General features: G+C 39.4%; 1 protein-coding gene across 1 annotated transcript; it reads right to left on the bottom strand.

Annotated features, from left to right (window-relative positions):
* LOC115910582 (hyaluronidase-1-like) lies at nt 1–16,939 on the bottom strand. The gene is made up of 4 exons (XM_030960834.1): nt 16,866–16,939; nt 7,635–8,589; nt 1,470–1,559; nt 1–333 (listed from the first exon to the last, which is right to left on the bottom strand). The coding sequence occupies exons 2-4, from the start codon at nt 8,550–8,552 to the stop codon at nt 1–3; spliced, it is 1,341 nt and encodes a 446-aa protein (XP_030816694.1). The 5' UTR covers nt 8,553–8,589; nt 16,866–16,939.
* Nucleotides 16,940–18,791: the final 1,852 nt, after the last annotated feature.

The following is an 18,791-nucleotide window of genomic DNA, read 5'->3' as shown; positions in this document are numbered from 1 at the left end:
CTAAGAGGAAGGTAAAAAGGCTTTGTTTTCACAAAATATTCCTGTCCAGCCCTGGTAACACTGACAAATAAACCTCTGCTTCATGGCTTCAATACTCTCCAGGCTGGGTTTGCCAGTCACCTTGAGCCTGGGGCGCCTCTCTGAGTGACAGTAATGGATCTTGAAATCCCTGGGTGACAAATGGAGGTAAGCGGAGGAGTCGCTGTTCCTGCGGACGCATCTGCCATTCTTCTTGCACAGGACTTTGCTGCAGAGCTTGGCTGCTGAGGTCACATTGATGACATAATGCCCCAAGGGGCCGTCGATGTACCGCTTCACCTTTAAGCAGTTCTCCTGGGAAAAATAAACAGCCATGACACATTTCTAGTATCTAGCACTACGTCCAAGTTTATTATGTCTAAAAAGATGCTATTACTAAACTGTTCTTGTCCAAAGTAATCCATTGAGATAAATCTTGTTGGACTTACATACTGGAGGGATCTATTTGGTTTAAATGAGTTTATTTCCAAGATTAGAAAAGTATTGTCCTCTACTATAGTTACTATTTGAGTGCCTGGTAGGAACATATAGTGTGAGACTAGGGAGGAATCCCAGGAGCTAGAAAGAGAGCTCATATGGTTCACATCTGAGACTAACTCATCCCTAAAGTAGAGATTTCTGGTAGCTGCTGACTAGGAGAAGTGCATGGGACTAACAGGTTTTAAAGCACAAATTAAGTCACCACTCCGGCCCTGAGCACTCCAATACCTTCAGTTTACCAGAAGCCCCATAATAGTCATAAACCAGCACAGAAGTTGCTGCAATTGCAACCAGAAAGTTCCAGTTCAGATTTCCTGGTTCCTCTGACCAAGGCAGTGGTACTTTGCCAGAGACTTCAGGAGTAGGACAGCAGACTGCATGAAAAGCAGAGTGGGCACCAAAGCCCAGGTTTAGGAATGGGGGCTATCCTGCCATGCCTCCTGGGAAACTCCAGTCCTGCCTTTCATCTCCTCAAAAGGGTTCATTTATGAAAGTCTGAAGAACTTGGGAGAAGCAACTGGGGCTTATCTTGTGACATTATTTTCCATGTAACATTTCGATATTAGCAACTGGAGAAAATACCTCACCTCCAGACTCCATTCCTCCCCAGTCAATCTGGACAACTGCCATAGTCACAAAGCAGAACACTGTAAAACAAGCTGTGCTTATATCTGTCTGGCATTGTTTTGAAACTCGTCTTTCTCCTCACCTGACTCATTATTTCACTGAGCTACAAATGACCTGCCCAAAGCAATGTGCTCTGGTGCAACAGGACTTGTCAGCCTAACAGAATTAATGAGACCTGAAAGGAGTGCTGAGCCATCATCCTCCCTTGTTGGCTAATGGCACTGATAAAGATAGATATGGAGGATGTGGTGCCAGAGAGGTTGATTCTTAAGACTGAGGTAATTGAGGTGATTCCTGAGAACTGGCAAAGTGATCTCACTGACCTTTGAGCTGGCATACTGCATGCTGCCCCAGAGAACAACTCCAGCTGCTCCCAGAGCCGCGCTTTCCCCGATGGTGCTGACCAGATCCCTCTGAAAGAGAAAAACAAATCCACACATGAGAAAAACAAATACACAAAAGTTAAAGTAAAAAAGCACTGGGATATGGGCATCACTTCTTTTTATCCCCCAGATGGAACATTGGTCCTGCTGTATATTCTTCTCAATAAAATCACTGTTTAGTTTAGAAAGCTCTTCTGTGTCTCCACAAAGGTTTGCATAGGTGGCATTCATCAATGGTCCTCTTAAATAATGAAATCTTTGTCATTTATTCACAAGGGTTCCTCCAACCAAGCCAGTGGAGTAAGGATTTAGTGATCTATTTTATGTACTAGTGTTTGAATGGTTACAAAACCTACCTAGGTAACACTTTTGGCAAGTGATGGTCAGTCTGATCACACATCATGGATCACCCTTAGAGTGTCTGGCTGCAGTTGATGGCTTTAGACCATCAATTTTTAGGGTCTAACTCGTGCTGCTTTAGCCATGTTACAAACAGGGCTGCTGCTTCTACCAGCATGGGTGCCATTAGTCCAAGAAACATATCTTCAAAAAATTAATCTCTCTCCCTGATAAAAGTGCCAAGTGGGGGAAAAAAACAAATGCACACACCTGCATATTAAACCATGCCCACTTTTAAAATTGAACCAATAAGAAGCCGAGTTATAGCAATAACAATAACACAACTCTACCACAGCAGCCTGAGCGTTGAATACGAGTCACCAGTGCCTTGCCAACCACATGGCAATGTATCTTGAATGTGCCTTAAAGCCATTCTCTGAGATTATGAATATTGTGTCTAGAAAAATGCAACTAAAAATATGTAGGAAGGAACTTCTTCCTTTAAAATTTCAAGGCATACTCAATTACACCTAAAACCATTTCTGTCTACAATAGTTGATTTAAAAGTAATTCCTGATCAGTATTTGTAATGACAGACCTTACAGTATTTCTCAATTTGACAAAGAGAAAATTCCTCTAAAAAGATACTTATGGTCTTTTCTACAGTCTTTGCAACTCTTTAACTAGAGAACAATCAAAAATACCAGCCAAAATATCTCAGTATGGTGGTGGTAAATTTAGAAAAGCAAAATTACAGAGTGGAAGAACTGTGTTATTATTAATTACTACTAAATAATATATTCCTCTATGTAAGTGGGCCTGCAATGATTTATCAATGCATCGTTATGAAATTTCCATTTCTGAAACATTTGTGGCCTGAGAGATTCAAAAAAAGCCCAAATAAATAAGGGAAAGGGAGAAGCCACTGAAGAGTTGAAGACAATTACAGGGAATTCAGAGTGAGCTGTGGCTTTGACACTCAACTAAAGGTAGGACAAAAAAGTGGAGGGGAATCTGCAGAAGTCTGGAAGAGTAGAGTTTGCCTACTGGTTCCTAGTGCAGAGTTCAGAGTGATTTAAGGTGTAACTGGTCTTGCCTGAAGCTCCTGTTGCTGCTGATCACCCAAACAGTCGTTTAGAGACTGTCATTACTCTTAAAAGCATACAGACCAGTAGTACTTTTGAAAGGATAGTGGTATATCCAAACACCTGTGGACTGCAGGTGTTATTTTCAATGGGGTTAAGGAGAACAGGGATTTCCTATGGGGATTAATTAATTAAACAGTTTTTTTAAAAAAAAGGAGTGTGTTAATTAAAGATCAAAATATCAAATGTTAAAAGAATGTGAAATTCAGTCTGTTGTGTTGGTAATGAGGGTTCCCAGGCCTTTGTCATCTGCGAAACATTTTATGAAGTTTACCCAGATGCAAAGACTGGACTGTGATTCTACATTACTCACACGATAGTTGAGCGATTTTGCACTAACACATTTCAGTTCTCATTAAAAAATTAATTAAAACTTATCAGACCTCCAGAATAAATAATCAATAAATATTTAGGATTCCTGGATGAATTAGGACCTGAGAAAACGCTGAAATAAATTTTTTGTAGGTAATATGCTTTGGGAATTAGAGTGCTTGACCAGAAGTCAGTAAATCTAGTTTGTATAACCCCATATTCCACATCTTTCTTTTGTTAGTTTTATCAGATCCACAAAAAATATTACAACACTTCATGCCTAATTCATATGGATACAAAACTGACAAAACTAATCCTTAAAGTTCATCCAGGCCTCTAGATGCGTGAAGTCCACACTGATAATTTCACACCTAAGTCCCTGAGGCACGTATTCTTCCATTTTCCTGCAATTTAGAATTACCACCCTGACAACACTGAAAAATTCAGCACTTATGATTGGCTACGGCCAGAATTTGGCATTTTATTGGAAGGTATGTTTTCCTAGGGGTTCCTAAAGGACTCTTACAGCACCTGCACAGGTGCTAGATGCTGGTGAAAACAGCAGTTCACCACAAAAATATTGTATAGGACTTCATTTAAACACTTTCCTTACACCTTACATTTCCTGTTTTTGTATTCTTTGGACAAAGGTCGGGTGCTAAGAGTCCTTCCCAGAAGGAGAGAACTAGAAAGAGCTGATCTGATGCATAATCTCCAGATAACCCTGTGGAGAGGGTTACCTTCATCCTGAGGTTTCAGATGACATCTCTGTCTGATACCATTTCCCTTTGCACCAATTCAATGAATGTTCAAAGGAGAGGAAGAGAAACAAGTGGGAACCCAACTACAGCTCATGATAAATTTGTGTTAATAATGAAGAACGGAGTGAGGCACATGAGCTCCGCCAGCAGCCTCAGACACAGCGGTCCTGGTTTGGGACTGAACATGTACCCCTTCTACACAGCACAGCTTGGCCTTGGTGAGGGCTCACTGGAATAGCTCTTCTTTGAGAGTGTAATAAAAGCCTCATATGGAAGAAAACATACAATTTTAAAAAAATAGATATTTTAAATATTATTATCTTAGCATTTGTCTAGCTGGGGAATGCTAATTTGTTTCTTGTATCAGATTTTGGTGACTGGTATTTGCCCAAATGATTAACAAATCAACACGCCTCTTCCCTTGTGATGCTCATTTTTGTTCAAGCTTTTGGGGCCAGTGTGCAACTACCTAAAGTCCTCAAGACGAGGCTGGGCTATCCAAATGGACACCTGATTTGGCAGGGAGGAGGAGGCTCTACTGTCTGTCAATACTTCTTTGTATTTAGATCACCCAAGTCACTGCACTGGACCTTAAAGAATAGGAGGTGAACTAAACCTCCTATTGGAGGTTTAGTTTTGGAGCTCGAGATGAATGTGAAACAAGACAGTCAGTTCTAGTTACATGTTGAGGAAAGAAGACTATCTGTAATCTTGAAAAGCCTTGGTTACAGACAAGAGTTTTCTGTATTCAGCAGTAGGAGTTCAAGCCTGGCAGGATTGCAGGGGTTGGTCTCTACACACATGCACACCTAGTCATCAAAGACTATCTGTAGGGGAACAACAGGACTGCTATCCATTATTAATCATTTGCCAGTTGTCATCCTGCTTTATTAATGATTTCAGCCATCTAGTCAGGAAACACAGATGCTACTGTGTAACTTCCCTCCCCCACAAGCTTTGTAGTGAATTGTCTAAGCAGAAAGTTTCTAAATACCCTACAGATGGCAAACTGCTTATACACATTTCTAGCAAATACAAAAACCTTTCATAATGATTTGGATCCCAATTCAGAATTTATAAATTGTTTCCAAGACAAAAAGAAGGATTAATTTCTCAGACACCTTATACACAACTCACCTGATTTCCAGATGCAGTCAGGGTGGAAGGTACAGCACACACAGCTACAGCATCTGTCTGGGACCTGGGCCTTTTATCTTTCTGAAGGTTTGATAGACCTGTGTCCCTCCCTCAGTGACTCTGACTCACAACCACTTTTTCTGACTTCACTGTGCAATTTCACATAAGCCCTTTGTGCAGAAGGGCTTGCACACAAGTCTTGAATGTCAGTAGTGTTTTTGTTGGAATAGAAAGCACAGCTCTTGCACAGTTGGATGGAGCAAGGCTGTGGTTGTCCTGGCCCAGTCCCTGCCAGAGGTCAGGTAACTATCCCATCTGCCCACTGTCCCAATTTTTCTGTGGACATTTAGCCTGGATGTCATTGTCCTGGGACCTTTCCTTGTCACCTTCATGCACATTGTTTCTGGAGCTCAGAGGTTTCATGCCTTGTTTGTAACTTTGTAAGCATCACTTAGGGGCTTGGCATGGGTCAAATGAGAAGCTCCAACCTAGCCTAAAACCTGAACATACAAAACCACATTTATCTTACCCCAGTGGCTCCAGGGCTATGAAAGAATACAATAGCATTATTTTTTGGATCACTTCTATGTTTTTAAATACAATACTGCAAGTTCCTGTCAGACCCCAAGCTGTTCTCACAGATCATGTGTGTAGTCTGGCCACGTTAAGCCCTGTCCCATGTTGAGTACCCTGCCCATGCTGTCCTTATTAGAAAATATGTAGTGGAGCATAATCCAAATATATTTCTCTGGCTATGTAAAGATCTTTTTTAAGTTGTAAAGCAATCTTTCAAGCATCCAAAAGTAAATGGCTACATGCAACTGGAAAGCAGGCTGGTGAGTTAAAGAATGTAGCCTGAGAGAAGCATCACTCCAAATTACTACTGTACTGTTCAGAAAATAGCTTAAGGTAAAACAGTACCTATCTACTACCACAGATTTTGAACTCACACATAACTGGTAACAGCATGCTAGTTTTCATAGCTTTCATGGTATTTTTATATTGATCAAGGGACAAATTAATTTTATAAAAATGTATTATTACAGACTGCATTTGAAAAATTCTTATATATTTCCTAGCCTGAGTTCTTCTTCTTCTGGGTGGCATTCTGCCTGTACTGACCCCAGACTCCTTGCCTTCAGGACTAGGCTGGCCTATCTGCCCATGATTTCTGAGTCAGCTAGCACCTGTGATTTCCACAGAGAAAACAACTCCAGAGAGTTTCTGGTTGCTGAAAATTAACCAGACCAAATTCGTAATTACTTCTATGTACAATTTGCTTTTCAGGGGCAGCCTGAAAGTATAATTTCCTTCCTGTGGTCAGCTTGAAACATTTCTCAGGCTCTCAGGGATCTGCTGCACCTCCTCAGTTCCAGCTCCCGGCTGAAGCCCCACACAGCCTGTGGTTTACTGACTGAACTTTGCCTTTCCCTTGCCAATTTTCTCCCTTATTCTGTTCTGGTTTGAGTCAGGAACTTGTCTCTGGCAGCATTAGAAGGAATCTCTCACCACCTCTCCATAAAATAAAGGGAAGGAGCATCCTCAGATGACCTTTATCATCAAGGGGTTATTTCCATGGGTTCCCTGTTCCAGATTTTCTTTCTTCTCATGAAATTATAGAAACCACAGAAAAACTTTTGGCACTTGAAGCAACTATTAGAGAAATTAATAAGTGTCTGTGCATCTCTATTATTGGCATAAACAAAGAGCAACAATCATCATTACACATCTCAGAAAGTCTGAGATTTGCACATATATAATTTAATATCAGTGTTGTGGCCACTACATATTTATTGCCCTTGAACACTGGTTGATGGGACATTGCATGACTCAAAAACTGGGTTTCTTTGATAAAAAGACTCCATAGTTTAGCACTAAATGTTTGACATGAAGATGTTGTACTTCTGACAAGTGAGATAGACGGCCAATGCTCATCATGCAGGAGTTAGGAACTCCAGGACAGACTGCTTTACTTGAACTAGTTTATTTCTATATTGAATAAATTCACATTTGCATAAAGAAACAAAAAGCCCTGAGGATTCTTTCTCATGAAAGTTTATCTTTCCATTGCACTAATTAATTTTAAACGTCATAATATCTGTCAAGCTCATTTCATAAGCTGCCCTGAACAATAAAAATATCAAAATGAATTACTTCCTTAAGAAATATATTTCTTTGTACTTTCTTTCTAAACCACCTTCATTAAAAATATACAATATTATCTCACAGAGGTAGACCAAACCACTGCAATATTAACTCTTGAAAGGCATAGACTTTTGTACTGTGACTACAGTACTTCCTCTCAGGGGGCTGCCTTAAATATGAAAAACAAATGTGTAAGTGCTTTTAGAACATACTTTTTCTAAAGGCTATTTCTAATTTCTACATTTTGAAAAAGTCTGTCTGCTTACCTCTGTTAAAGCATGAAAAGTATAGGCATAAAATGGTCTGGAGTAAACAAATACAGGCAAAACATAGTCTGTTCTAGCAATTGAGGCAATACGTATTGCCTCTTTAACCCGATAGTGAACAAATTTTAGTGCATTTGGACTTGACTTCAGTACATACTCCAGGTATATGGAAGGGTAGAGAGCAGTGCTTTCCTTCCACAGCCAGAGCAGGCGGTCATTGCGGAAGGACTCAATGGCTGGGCATTTCCCTGTGTATGTTTGGGGGTGTTCTTTGTAATCGTAATTGTAGCAGTCTGGGTAAAGGTAGTAACCCCACAAACCGTCTGGTCTCATGTGCTCAGCCAGAAGGATGGTGTTATTCATAAAGCTCCTGCCAGCATTTTCAAATTCCTCTTTAGCCACTTTCCTAATTTTGTCCTCTGACCACCGAGGATGCTGTCTCCTAACAATCTCGAGAGATTTATTTCTATAAATGCTTTTATTGCCCCAGTTCCTATCCCACTGGGGCCTCCAGTTTTCCCAATCAATGACTGCAAGTCCCTGAAATTTCTTCATGGGTATGCAATAGTCAATGTCAGACTTTGCTTTGCTGAGGTGTTTGATAAGACTTTCGTTCTGAGGCACCCCTCCATTAACAGGATTCCCATTATCTGAATAGTAGGGGTAGTATCCCAGATGGGTGTGGTAGAAGATTGTCACGTTGGACCCACTCAGAGTCTCGTTGATGTTGGATGCAATGTCAAAAACGCCGAGGTCCAGGTCCACCTTGTATCGCAGCCGGCACTGCTCAGTAGGCGCGTTCCAAAACACCAGGAAAGGCTTGTGCAGAAACGGGGGCGCCCGCGCCGGCTTCAGCAGGGCAGCGTCAGCCAGAGCCAGCAGGGCCACCACGGCCAGCGCCCTGACCCACACAGCCATGGCCTGGCGTCCTCCTGGGAAATGGCTATGGTGTGCCCTGGAAGACAAAACCATGTTAGAAGGGCAGCATGAATGACAATGGAATGTCTTTTGGTTTCATTTACTTTTGATAACATTTTGATAACATTGATTTGCTTTTGATGACATTAAACTCAGCACAAAGAGAGAAAAGTGCAAAACTGATCTTGTAAAAGTTAACACTAATTTCAAATGCTTTGAAAAATGTTTTGATGGACTACCGTCTGGAAACTTCATTTTGTTTTCACCCAGACTCCTCACACAGTTATTTCAGACCTTTCCATAACATTTATTTGCTCCCTCATGTCTACGAAACTAGATAATAAAGTAATAACTTAAAATGACAGTATAAAAAAAGAATATGCACTCATTAAAAATTTCAGCTTCCAAACAACCTCTGCTATGGTCAGTCTGCCTAGAAATCATCACAGCAGGGCTACAGCATTTACTATCTGTATATTCAAATGGTCGCAATAGGAAAGGTAATTTAAACAAAAGGCAGACACTTCTACCTCACACAGATTAATGACGACAACTCAGAAACTCTGCAATTTTCAGGATATGAAAATATTGTTATCTACCCCTGAATTTCATTTTCATTTTCTAAATGAATAGATGCAAGAGTGATAATCAATCTGCAGGCTAGGAGAGGGATACCACTAATGACTTAGTGGTCTAAGCTACTTATTCCAAAGACAAATATCTGCATGCAAAAGAAGATAAATTACATTAAACAGATCTGAACTAGCTGAAAGAACATGCTGTATCTTTGAAAAAGGGGCTAGTTTTCAGAAAAGAGGGGTATTCATATTAATTTTCCCTTTCAAGGTCTGATGTTTTCCCTGATAGTCACACAGGCTTGGGGCTGTAGCCTGCTGGGAGCTGCCAGAGCTGCAAGGCTGCTGGTACCCCAGACACACCCCTGCTTTGTATCCCAGGTCCACAAGTGGCTGCTCCAGAATTTGCCTCTGCTCCAAAATCTGTCTCTGCTCCAGTCTCATCACCAAGAAGCACAACTCAGCTCTGTCGTGGATTTTTAATTCAGATTTCTTTGCTGATCTTTTTATGCTACAGAGATGATTAAAAAGGTTTCTCTATGAATATACATAGTTTCTCATCTCAGTTGTTATTTCTATCATTCACCATTTTAGGCACATGTTAAATTACTGCAATCATTGTGTGTGTTGCAGGTTCAATTCATGCACCAGACATGTGAATTTTAAATGTCCTGAAACTGGATATTTCCCTATTTTTACATCCATTTTAGTGATTTCTTTCCTTGCCTGTAAAGTCTAGCTTTACTTGTCCCTAGTATTTCCCCAATTAACATCAGTTAATCACTGACTAGAAGAGCTTCCCCCTGTTTGCAAATATGTTTGCTCTAGTAAGTTATATAATCCAGGATTTCTTCCTCTTTCATTTGTCCTTCCATGCCATTCTTCCATCCTCTGGGTTTGATGGATCTTTTCCTGCCTGACACTGCTCTCCTACTTTTCTGCTTTTCCCTTAAACTCAACTTTGTCCTTATGTCTCCTATAGAACAGCCCTTCTCTGTCCTCAGTTTTGTGGTTTTCCATCCTCACTCCCAGAAAAGCATTGAGTTCCTTCACCTGTGGTCTGATTAGAGAGCAGCTTCCCAAGATGAGAAGGAAGCAATTTTCATGTAAACATGGCTGGGGTAGGGAGAGAAAGGTGGGACTGCAAGAAGCCAAGACACAGGATTTCCCAGGAGCAAGCCCTCACTACCAAGCTAGAGAGTCACGCTCTGTTGTTTCCTCACCCACTCTCTGAATGCTTGTTCTGTAGACCTAAATATAGATTTAGCACCCAAGTTTTAAAATGTTGTTCATAATCCTCTAGATCCCATTAAGGACAACATCCTTGAGTGAAATGGGCCATTGCCACCAAGCCAACACTACTGAAAATCCTGCCTGTTCAAAAAGGACGGAAGGTTTCTTTCACTGCACTGATCTGTTGCAAGGAAGTTTTATGCTTTCAGCTGGTACATTTTTCTTCATTTTTCTGCAGTCTTGCATAATCACCTAAGTAATGCCATGGCTTGAGAAAAACAAACAAACAAGCAAACAAACAAACAAAAAAGCTGCAAAAACTGCCTTTCCCTTCCTGTTTTATACAAACTGAAGAACGCACCACAGTACTCTGCATTTCTTCTTTGATATGGCAAATTATCTTGCTACATCAGTAAGTGATTTTTCATTATTTGGACTGGATTGCTTTGCAATACATGTGAACAAATCTATAAGACAAACACAAATTTTCTCAAAAAGTGGTAGCTCAGATGAAATGGGAAGAGCATCAGGAAAAAGGAAAAGACCTTTAGTGAATTTCTGAGTAAGAAAAGCATCTGGAAAAGATCTGAGCTTCCTGTTCCCACAATCCAAATGCTGGATTGTTCAGCCTTGTGTTATTATGTACATATAATTAGATCCGTTTTTTAGATATTAATGACTAACACAGTAGAGTTCTTGTCTAGATCTGAGACCCCTAGACATTAGAATATTGCAGATAATAAATCATAACAGAGTTAGGTCATGAGATAATATTGCACGGTAATTTTAAGTTATGTATTTTTAGTTCTTGGGCAATTCTTGTTGCCTGACAAGATTCTAAAGCCCCTGACAAGACTTTAAACAACAGAGTGGTTGAAGCTGGAAGGGACCTCTGGAGGTCCCTGGCTCACCCTCAGAGCTCTTCACTCAGGACAAAACATCACAAGTGACAAAATGAAAACGTTTATCTCAGGAGATGTCAAATAATTCTCAATATTTGGATTGACCAAATCTTTGAAATTGTGAAGAAGGCTTGACATATTGCTCAACTCTAGGCATGCAGATTTCTGCACCCTGCAAGATGAATACCACAAAAAAAAAAAGGTGGAAATTTGTCTAATCCTGCTCAAGCTGTTTAGAAGTTAGGATCTGATCAAGGGCAGTTATTCAAAATCCTCTAGTGAATGCTTGATACCTCCAAAAGTTGCTGTAAATTCCTTATTTAAAGCTACATGGAATTAGCTACCCAGCGATCTCTATTAATCTAAATAAGATGATAAGTGCATAGATACCCTGCCTACCTTTTAGATGCCTAAAGCATCTCACTGCAATTAAAACACTGCACTTCATTGCAAAGCATCTCACTTTTTATGCTACTTTTAATTCCACACAGGACACATTATCATATACACAGTTCCTTAAAGGGGAGATAATTAGAATAAAAAGATCATAATTTGAAAAAGTTCCAATATAGTTTCATTAATCTGCAATTAATTCTATGTTATTTGTAGATGGGAATTTAATTACAGATACTTTTTCTTTAAAAAGTCTTCTGAAGGCAAGAGAAACAAGTTTTCAAAGAAGCAGACAAGCCTATAGTTCTGAATGATGAGAAAATAAACTATCTGTTGTTTCACAAATGCATGACAGAACCTCTAAACAAGAACAAAACATCTTTTATTACAATTTCCATTGCTCTGTCTTTGGACTTCATCCTTTTTACTCTCATGCATGGGCACTAATTGGAGTGCTTTAATCCCTGTTTTTAATGAGCGCAGACATTAACGATTCTTCCCTGAAGCTCATTATCAACTTTGGTTCAAATTCTCCCTTTTTTCTTTTTTTTTTTTTTTTTTGATTCAATGACACATTATCATGGTCTGCTTATTATGATTTTTATGTTGGTCATATAACCAGACAACACAACTTCATAACAGCCAGCAAAGTCATCCTCTCATTTTATACTCATTTTTGTGCTGACTTGAAGTATAATCCATACAATTAGCTGTAACCCAATTGGTTTAATCTGTGAAGTATGCATTATACTGTACATCTGTCATTGAACTCAATAATTACTTCAAAATTCAGAAACAAACTTTTTTAAAAAAGTCTGTAGTTCCTATGGTAACAGCCACTTATGATTCCCTTATAAGCAGTATCTGATTAATGTAATTTAAAATCCAGAATAGGAAAGAGTACAGTTAACTCACAGAGGAAAGGTTATTTTTCCAATAAAAGGGTCATGTTTTGTGATCTAAACCAGATTTACAACATTTCCTCAAGTTTATTTTCAGCCTCTCATACATGCTATTGACTCCTATCTTGCAACTGCTGAGCGTACTTCACACTGTTTTGTGGCTAACATATTCATTTTAACTAGTATTTCTCATATTCTTAGGAAATTATTTTTTTAGAAAATTAAATAAAATCTGATGACAAAAAGGGAGAAAATGAAACCAAATTGTTTGAATTCCACTGAGGAATGTATAAAATTGGCAGCTAGAAGTGTCCTTTTTAGAAGGTAGGATGACCTCATTTGGTGTAGAAGTTATTACTATGGCTAAGAAATAGACATTTCTACTGTACTTAAGGGTTTTGGGGTTTTTTCCACAAAATCACATTTCAAAGTTGCTTGCAAATAATTTTAAAAATCTTGTGCATGGATACATTATTCCCTATGAGGTATAGTTTGTATGCATATCATATGTATTTACAATGTGTTTATCTACACATTTGTATATTTCTCTGTCTCCTTAGGAAATACAGGAATGACCAAAACTGTCCGTTTTGTCTCTGTCTTGGTCTGACCCTGTTGTTATTTTTCTGTTTGAAAATGATGCAACGGTGCAAGAATTCTTGTTTTTCCTGTTTTTGTTGAAGAATGTCTTCCATGAGTAAGCTGGAAACATGGACAGAGAACACCATTTTAACAGAAGTATTCTGCCTTGAAACCTTCTGTGGTCCAAAATGTAAAACTGCATTAGAGACAGATTAAGCATCCACTGTATCCTCACAACTACCAGTTTACAGTGTTTTGACTCACATATCTTTGTCATTGTCCAGTTATATTTCTCAGATTAGATCCCAAGTTAAAAATGGACAAAAGGACAAGAACATCCTGAGGAGAAGGACTTGGGGTGTTGCTTGATGAGAAGCTCAACATGACCCAGCATCCTGTGTTTGCAGACCAGCAAACCAACCACAGCCAGGGCTGCATGAGGAGAATAATGACCAGCAGTCCAGGGGAGCTGATTCTGCCTCTCTGCTCTGCCCCCAGGAGAACCCACCTGGAATGCTGCATCCAGCTCTAGGACCCCCAGGATAAGGAGGACATGGATTTGTTCCAGTGTATCCAGAAGGGGGTGATGAAGATGCTCAGATGATCAGAGTGCCTCTCCCATAAAGACAAGCTGAGAGAGTTGGGGTTGTTCAGCCTGGAGAACAGAAGGCTCTGGGGAGACCTGAGAGCAGCCTTCTGGTACCTAATGGGGGCCTAAAGGAGAGAGGGAGAAGGACTTTTTACAAGGGCATGTAGTGAAAGGGCAAGGGGGAATGGCTTCAAACTGAAAGACACAAAGTTTAGATTAGATGCAGGGGACAAATTCTTCACTATGGGGGTGGTGAGGCTCTGACACAGGTTAGCCAGAGAAGTTGTGGTTGCCCCATTCCTGGAAATGTTCAAGGCCAGGTTGGATGTGGCTTATGAGCAACCTGATCTGGCGGGTGGCATTGCTGCCCATGACAGGGGGGTTTGAACTGGATGATATTTAAGGTCTTGTCCCACCCAAACCATTCTATAATTCTGATTCTATGTTTGTAATCTCTCTTAAAGACCAAAGATCAGAAATGAGCATATGATTGACATATTACAGTTCACTTCCAATAGGTGACCATAAATATCAGTTTGCAAAACATGGAGTAGCATCTCTTTATTTTTGTGCAAAATATATGAAAAGAAATTCAAAGATCAAGGAAATGGAGATCCAGGCATATGCTGCTATCATTGCTGATGTTCTTGTGCACTGTGGATTATTCATGTAAAAGCAAATGGAAAATGCCAGAGGACAGTCTTTGGTGCGTATCAAAGATTTACAGTAAATAATTTTGGGGGCAGAGTTTTGCTTAGGCAATTGCTGTTTAGTTTCATTCTTTCTGTTATGTGCAGCTTGCGTCATGCCTTAAACTGAGAGAAACGACTGCAAGGAAGCATGGAAATGAAAGGGAAACAACAGGTATTGACAAGATATTTTTCCCATGCAGCCTGAAATGATTCTGTTAAAAATAACCATTGTAGTCCTTCCTGTGTCCTGGTCTATCCTCCTCTACCTGTAATGCATCTGTCTCTAGCTATTAGGGGCCAGAGTGCTGCATGTTCACACACATTGTTTCTTGTGCCAAGTCCTTTCACTAGCACCAGCAAGATTGAGGGCTACTCAGCACAATGACAGAGGGAAAATAAAGATACAGATCATGAGTCCCAGCATTATACTAGATAAAAGATTGTGCTGTCATTTTAAATCACTGCAGATTATTGATGACACTTTGAATAACAGGGGAAGATAAAGTAATATGGTTTAAATCTGTCTGTACAGTAGAAGGAGATGGAATACATATGTGCCACAAACAATTTTTCAATTACTGAAGGACTGAGTAAAAGAAGCATTTTGTGTGTGGAAAAAATATCTGGAGTATTATACCATTTTATACATCAAATACATGAATTTAGCTTGTATCTAATACATTTTTTTAATCACTGATCTAATTTTTTCATGCAAAAGCCTGATGCATTGTTATTTTCAATTCCAGTCCATCTGCTTCTATTGCATTATAAACTGAATACAAAGGTATTCTAGGAAAAATATTCCAATATTTAAAGTTGCAAAATTTAAAATTCAAACTTTTATATGCAATTTAATATCTATTTCTTCTCCATATGCAAAGAATAAAGGAGAAAAAAAATGGTGGGTTATACCATTTGGAGGAGCCATCTTGATTATCAGAGCTGTTAAAGCCTTAATTCCCTGAATAATTAAGACTAATATCCTCAGCATTGTTCAGTACCCTCTTCTAGATCTGACCTTGAATGGCTAAAAATTAAAGTGCCAACCACCAGCATTCTGTAAAGTTCTCACATTTTTATAAATTTTCCTTCTAATTTTATCACTAAATATTCTTAACTGAAGACCATGAACATTAATTGACACTAATAAAATACATCCTACCTTCTGGCATGGAATTTTAATAGCTTCTAAGAATGTATGAATTGGTAATACTGTATAATAAATAATACATAAGTTTACATTGTTGCAAAGCATTTAAAGTAGTTTAGCTTCTTTCACACCATCTGCTAAATTCACACATTCATTTCCTGAAAGGTTTATTGTTATTAGAGGCACTTATAAGAGAAAAAAATTAAGTCAAATTGATAACAGAGAGAATGCCTACAATCAGGCCTTGGCTTATTCTTGAGAAAATGCTCTAAGCTAAATTAACTTTAGCTCACACAAAGATGAATTATGCTTTCAGATAGTGTAATTCAAGAAAATTCAATTGAAATTAATTGAGGGGTATAAATCTGGAAATAATCCAGCTAAATTCATGGAGGTATTAAGCATTTATAATCTTGTGAGAGGAAAAATGTATCCTTTAGTCAGCTAAAAAATCCTAATATGTTGGCAAACTCTTAAAACATTTGTGCATTTCCACTGCAAATCTCTGCTTGCAGTAAATAATTACTATTCTTTGGATGGTACAAAAGGGAATATTATATTTTGGTGACAGAAATTCAAAACAAATTGAAAAATACATGTAAAGCATTTGAGGTGAAATTGACTTTACACTTTATTTGCATGCCAATACACAGCTTAGTTTGTTGTCTACATTGTTTCAAATAAATGAATTTAAAATACCCTTTAGCTCTACAAAAACCCAGCATAGTACTTTGACACCAATCATTAATGAATAGAACTAATTTTCAAACAACGAACTGCATCTTCTTTTGGGTTCCTCTTGAGATTATTTTAAAATGCACTGTTCATAGGTGTGACTGCTATTTGGAAAAAATTCCCCTGAATGTATTTCTTCTAATGAAAGAAGTATTTTTTTATTATTCATATGGGATTAAATACCCAAACAGCATGTGACTAGCTGCCCTCTGAGTGAGCAGCATTGCATGCACAGCCCAGTGCATTTAAGTACTAAATTGATAAATCAAATTCTGAAATATCCTTTAAGTCAAAACACTACTCTTTTTTTTTAAATGTGAGTCTTATTCACAAACAGCATCAGTATCAGTTTTCTAAACTAAAATTGCTGTTACACATTGGAGTGTTAAGCACCAAATAGCTATTTGATAGATAAAAATACAAACCAAGAATAAAATCTAGTCCAGAATTGACATGATACAGAAAACAACAGAGAAATCCTTCCTAACTGGTAGACTACAAGCAGAAGTGAAAACTTTGTCTTTAATGATTTTTGACTGAGTAAATAACATGGCACTTACCTCTATAAAATCAATGAATAGCAGAAAACTTTGCTGAAACAATTTACAACAGCTGATGTGTTTGTCCCAGGAATGCGCTCCTCCTAATGAGTGGCTTTTAACTAATGAGAAACTGAGGGCATTTGGAGATGAGAGCAGAATTTTACCTAAACCCTCATCGTGTAATTGTAAAATAAGTAAATAAATTCATTTAAAAGGTGGATGTACTACTTGTAAGCATCTGAGCTCCTTCTGTACTAATTTTGTATTGCCTGTATTATGACCTGATACGGGATCGACCAGAGGGGTGTTTGAGGGGAATTGTGTTTTGAGAGTTGCACACTCTGGACTCAGCAGCGACAGGCATTAGCAGAAGGGACATCTAGGTCATTGCAGCACGGGGAGAAGCAGGGATGTTGGCAAAACCAAGCAAACAAAGTAGTTCAGGAAGAGTTATATTAAAAACTGGCTGGGTGGCTGAGTCCAAAGATTTGGTGGTGAATGGACTCAAATCCAGTTGGCAGTGGTGACTGACTCAAATCCAGTGACTTGTGGTGTTCCTCAGGGATGATCTTTTCCAGACTCATTCCATGATTCTATCATTTGTTCATAATCCTCCCTAAAACCAAATATGAAGTCCTCAGTCTTTGCTATTCCTTGAACATGACGTGTGGAAGTGGAGCCCAGGGACCACTGTTCCCTGATCCAGTGTCTGCATGCCATGGAGTGGTGTGGGGGACCACAGAAGGGCAGAAGGGACCATGCCATGGGATGGTGTGAGTGACCACGGAAGGGCAGAGGGACCAGCAATATCACAGCTGCATAAAGAGGCTTTTAAAGCCAGCATGACAACAGCTTCAACAGCTACATACCACCTCCACAACCAGTCAGACCCCCATCAGACATACAGAGATGGATAGAAAGAGTCCCTGTGTACAGAGCTATGGTGGTCAAAGGCATTTGTGTATCCTAACAATACAGACTAAAAGGTCAAAAATGTCCATATCCCCATGTGGGAATTGTGAAGTGTAAAAAAAGGAAACCTTGGGTTTCCTCATCTTGTCAAGCATGACTGTTGCCATTTAAGTATTAAATTTGAAACAAATACAGGAAACAAGTACAAAGAATTATTGGAACAACTACAGACATTTTCGTTATTGTTCTTGCCACATTTGTCTCCGATTCTGCAAAGCTAGTTGGATTAAATAGGAAACAGGTAGCTCCCTGAGCCTTGGAAATAATGAAGGCAAGTTTCCTATGGGCCTGTGTCTCATCCTTGACTGAGCTCCAAATTAAGGTTTCCCAAGGCTGAGGCATGTACAGAAGATCTCTCCTGCACTGGCTCTCCAGCTTGCAGCATGACTCCCTTTTTTCTTGCCTTTTACTCAGCAGGCTTTTTCCACCAATGAGTTGGTTTCTGAGATGGGATCTGATACTTGAACCACTCTGTCTGGCTAATATTTGCTGTCGGGGAGGGACGTGCTTGCACGGACAAACTGACAGGGTTTTGCTTGTATCTGTATGGCCAACAAGGGCCTGAAGATCACTCCTACAATGGGAAATGCTGAAATAACTTCTGATTACTGACTGTTCTACCATCAATACTACCAGTAGTTCTGCTAGAAGGTGCATTTAGCAGCTGTCCCAGGTATGCCCCAGTGCAGCCCTGCAGTGCTGCTGAGGTAGGTGCCCCTCAGTCCCTGGCAGCGCTCAGGGTCCCACGCAGACACAAACAGCAGCACAGCCAGCAGGCACTGCTCTTCCTGAGCACCTGCCACATCTCAGCAACACCTCTTTTAAAACAAAGGGCCATCTAGTTGCCTAAAATAGATTATAGGACAAAGGGTAAAATTAAACAGACAGCTTTTCATGTTTGGCCTCACATCCATCTCTTCTTTAAGCCAAATTCTCTCAGTGTGGAGGCCAATCTGACACATGTTTGAAATG

Source organism: Camarhynchus parvulus, chromosome 1A (genome assembly GCF_901933205.1).
Source record: "Camarhynchus parvulus chromosome 1A, STF_HiC, whole genome shotgun sequence".
NCBI classification, from domain to species: Eukaryota; Metazoa; Chordata; class Aves; order Passeriformes; family Thraupidae; genus Camarhynchus; species Camarhynchus parvulus.
This window is presented reverse-complemented; position numbering and strand designations above follow the sequence as displayed.